Genomic DNA, 3,957 nt, shown 5'->3' on the forward strand with positions numbered 1-3,957 from the left:
CAGCTCTCATCCCATTCGGTTCAGCACTGGTGTGACCCACACACACGGGTGTGTGCCAGTGTGCAGCTTCCCAGTTTGGAGCAGCAGGGAGGAACTGCAGAGTGCAGGGCTGTGCCAAGGCAGGTTCAGCACCTTGTGCACATGGTGTGGGGTGCTGAGGGACCTGGGCTGCTTTGGCCCAGCAGCGCTGGGGAGGCTGCAGCAGTGCAGGAGTAGCCTGAGAGTGCTTGAAGGGCGGTTTCAGAGATGGTGGAGGTTTCTTCATAGTGGGAAAGAGCATGAGAAAGAAATAATGGCCCAAAGTGCAGCTGGGGAGGTCCAGGCTGGACATGAGCAGAAAGGAATGTGATGGAAGGGCAGTGCTGTGGGGGAGCAGGTCAGCAGAGGGAGTCTGCATCAGCCCAAGGCTTTGTGCTTCAAGGACCAGCTGGGGAGGATGGAGAGATCTCAGCAAAGGAAGGAAGATGCTCAGACAAGAGCAAGGTGGGGCAGCAGGGGGGATGTCTCCAGCCTGCAGGGACAGAGGTGCAGGGGATGCCACAGCACAGGACAGGCTGTCGTGGAGATGATCAAGGGATGTAAAGAGGCTGAAAGCCCCACCAGACATGAGCTCCTTCTCCCCTTGGCTCTGGCTGTTGTCTGCACCTCTGATGCCTGTGAGGAGACACCTTGTCCTTGCAGCACAGGGGCCTCATGGCTCCTTGTCCCCAGGCAGGAACCTGGGAGGTGTGGGACCATAGTCCTGCCCTTGGCCTTGCACAGCCCCACATCACACTGTCCCAGGAAGGGCCCTGGGCAACGTGGGAGGGACAGGATCTGATTTCCCAGGGCTGGGGGTCAGGGCTTAGTTCTTTGGTTAATGAAACACATCCAGGTTTACTCAGCATCAGAGAGACCTTTACTTTGCTTTTCCTGACCTGTCATCACTGCCTCCAGTTTTCTGCTCTAACCGAACTCTGGGGTCATTTCTTCAGCTGTGTCCCTCAGTGGGACCTATTAACATTACAAGAAACTTTGGAGTTTACATCTGACTTTGACTTCTTGAGAAGTTTCTTCAGCTTCCCCTCAGGGTCTGAGGTTCATGGACTCAGCACCAAACCCACCAGAGGGGTCATTAAAGTGCCTTGGGCTGCTCCTGAGCTGCTGAGCTGGGCTGTTCTCCTGGGAAAGGCAATGTAGGTGGTTGGTTGCTATGGACTCAATGAGACACAAATCTTCAGAATCCTGACACAGTAAGACTTTCGCTGTAGGACAAGGCAGCTGCATTTCCTGGAGGGATCTCCTAAAGCCGCCACAAGACACAGTTTGCAGGATCTCTAAGGTCTTTCTCACAGTATCTCTGTTGTAGAGAAGAACACACTCCAGACCAGCACATCCCTGCTGCACTGTCAGAGGGACAGGGCATGATGGCAGCTTCTGCTGAGGGTGATTGCAGGGGGAGCACCCAGGGGTGCCCAGGGCTGTCCTGCAGAGAAGGGTCCCTGCACCCCAGGGCTGTGCCGGGCAGGGACTCTGCCGCCTGCCAGGGTCAGCGCTCAGCCTGCCCGGGAGATCCCATGGCAGCAGCTGTGGGGGGAAGGAGCGACCCCCGGCAGGGCAGGCAGGGAGCTTGTGGGGTTGAAGGGGGCTGTGTGGGTCAGGGCTGCTCAGAGCTCCAGATCCCCCCACAGACATGGCAGAGGGGCCTTCTGAACAACAATATTGATACAGCAACAGCTGCAAGGGAAGGAGTCTGTGCTTTCAGTTTTCCACTCTTGCTCGTCTGGGTGTGCAGTGGGAGATGGGGATTTATTTCTCTCTTTGGAGCAGACACTGAGACCCCAGTTCTCGTTAGGACTGGTCTGAGCTGCTCCTGAGTCCCTGCACACACAGAGCTGTCCCTGGGCAGTGCCAGGAGGTGTGAGCAGGACAGAGCTGAGCACACAGCGGGTGGGACAGGGTCTGTGACACTGACAGGGAGCAGACCAGGGACAGACACACAGCTGCAGGCAGCACAGACATGGGCAGGAAGACTTAACTGCTATCAGAAATGCTGGGGATGGGATTTAGGAATGTCTCTCACATCCTTTCTAGTGCAGACACATTTCCCAGTGCAACCCCTGGTCTCCTCTCCTCCCCAGCAGACCCTCTGCCCCAAAGCCATGGGGTCCAGGTCACAAGTCTCCACCTCAGCAGCTGGACCTCCAGGGGAAGGGTTCCTGGAACGTGGTACACAAATAAGGTGCTAAAAGTACTTGCTCTACAGTGTGATAATGTGAGTGGCAGCAGCACAGCCGGGTCAGGAGAAGGTTCCACAGCATGCCCGTCTGCCTTTCTGTCCTTGCTTTACTTTCTGGTAGCACTGCAGTGTCCTTCCCTGTTTCTCCACCTGTCCCTGCTGCTCTTGCTCTCTGGGGTTGGGGTGGGAGTGTGGGCCAGTTTTTGTTCTGACACCAACTCAGGGGGTTTTGCCCCAGAGCTGTGTTCGTGGAAACCAGATGCCCAAGCTGCATTTTAAACTGTGATGAACTGTTTTTTCTCAGCTGGTAGAAAGAGAGAATGAGCGGAAACATCCCTCCATCAGGGAGGGCGTTTTCCATCAGAAACAGCATGTTTATTTTCCTCAGAGAAGTCTCCCCTAACCTGTCACTGCCTTTTCCTCCTTGCACAGGTCCTCATGCCCACAGGCAGCCAATGTCCAACAGCAGCTCCATCAGCCAGTTCCTCCTCCTGCCGTTCACAGACACACGGGAGCTGCAGCTCTTGCACTTCTGGCTCTTCCTGGGCATCTACCTGGCTGCCCTCCTGGGCAACGGCCTCATCATCACCACCATAGCCTGGGACCAGCACCTCCACACCCCCATGTACTTCTTCCTGCTCAACCTCGCCCTCCTTGACCTGGGCTGCATCTCTACCATTGTCCCCAAATCCATGGCCAACTCTCTGTGGGATTCCAGGGTCATTTCCTATGCAGGATGTGCTGCACAGGTCTTCTCTTTTTGTTTCTTGCTTGGTTCAGAGTATTTTCTTCTCACCGTCATGTCCTACGACCGCTACGTTGCCATCTGCAAACCCCTGCACTACGGGACCCTCCTGGGCAGCAGAGCTTGTGTCCACATGGCAGCAGCTGCCTGGGCCACTGGGTTTCTCAATGCTCTGCTGCACACGGCCAATACATTTTCACTGCCCCTGTGCAAGGGCAATGCCCTGGGCCAGTTCTTCTGTGAAATCCCCCAGATCCTCAAGCTCTCCTGCTCACACTCCTACCTCAGGGAACTTGGGCTTCTTGTGGTCAGTGTCTGTTTAGCTTTTATGTGTTTTGTGTTCATCGTGGTGTCCTATGTGCAGATCTTGAGGGCCGTGCTGAGGATCCCCTCTGAGCAGGGACGGCACAAAGCCTTTTCCACCTGCCTCCCTCACCTGGCCGTGGTCTCCCTGTTCCTCAGCACTGGCATGTTTGCCAACCTGAAGCCCCCCTCTATGTCCTCCCCATCCATGGACCTGGTGGTGTCTGTTCTGTACTCAGTGGTGCCTCCAGCAGTGAACCCCCTCATCTACAGTATGAGGAAACAGGAGCTCAAGGATGCTGTGAGGAAACTGATGACTGGATGGTTTTCTGAATCATTAAACTGCTCATCTGCTTCTGCCTAGTTGTTTCAATATAACTACAGACCCAGCCCGTCATCTGGATTGTCTGTTGTTGTTAGTAGGGTGTTTATTGTGAAAATGTTGTCGTCCGCTTTCCTAATTCTCTGTCTGCTTTTCTTTTATAGCCACTGGTGGTTTAAATGAGGAGCTGTGCTCTCCTTGTCTTTAAGCAAAATAAAGGGCTCTTTAATGACTCGTTTTTCACTATATCCTTCCTGCAAGGCCCTTTTAAAGCTTCTGGGATGGTTCCCGTGATGGGTGGAAGGGAAGAGTCCATCATGGCAGCCCTGCCGGGGAGCAGCAGCGCTTGTTCTTCCAGAGCTGTTCTGG

The 3,957-nt window shown here is 54.7% G+C and overlaps 1 protein-coding gene across 1 annotated transcript; it reads left to right on the plus strand.

Annotated features, from left to right (window-relative positions):
• Positions 1–2,673: 2,673 nt before the first annotated feature.
• Positions 2,674–3,630, plus strand: LOC135578122 (olfactory receptor 14J1-like). The gene has a single exon (XM_065048351.1). It carries the CDS (start codon positions 2,674–2,676, stop codon positions 3,628–3,630), a length of 957 nt encoding a protein of 318 aa, XP_064904423.1.
• The last annotated feature ends 327 nt before the right edge of the window (positions 3,631–3,957 follow it).

Source organism: Columba livia, unplaced genomic scaffold (genome assembly GCF_036013475.1).
Source record: "Columba livia isolate bColLiv1 breed racing homer unplaced genomic scaffold, bColLiv1.pat.W.v2 Scaffold_705, whole genome shotgun sequence".
Taxonomy (NCBI): domain Eukaryota; kingdom Metazoa; phylum Chordata; class Aves; order Columbiformes; family Columbidae; genus Columba; species Columba livia.

Coding starts and splice junctions, on each gene's coding strand:
- LOC135578122 (XM_065048351.1), top strand. CDS start 2,674: ATGTCCAACAGCAGCTCCATCAGCCAGTTCCTCCTCCTGCCGTTCACA.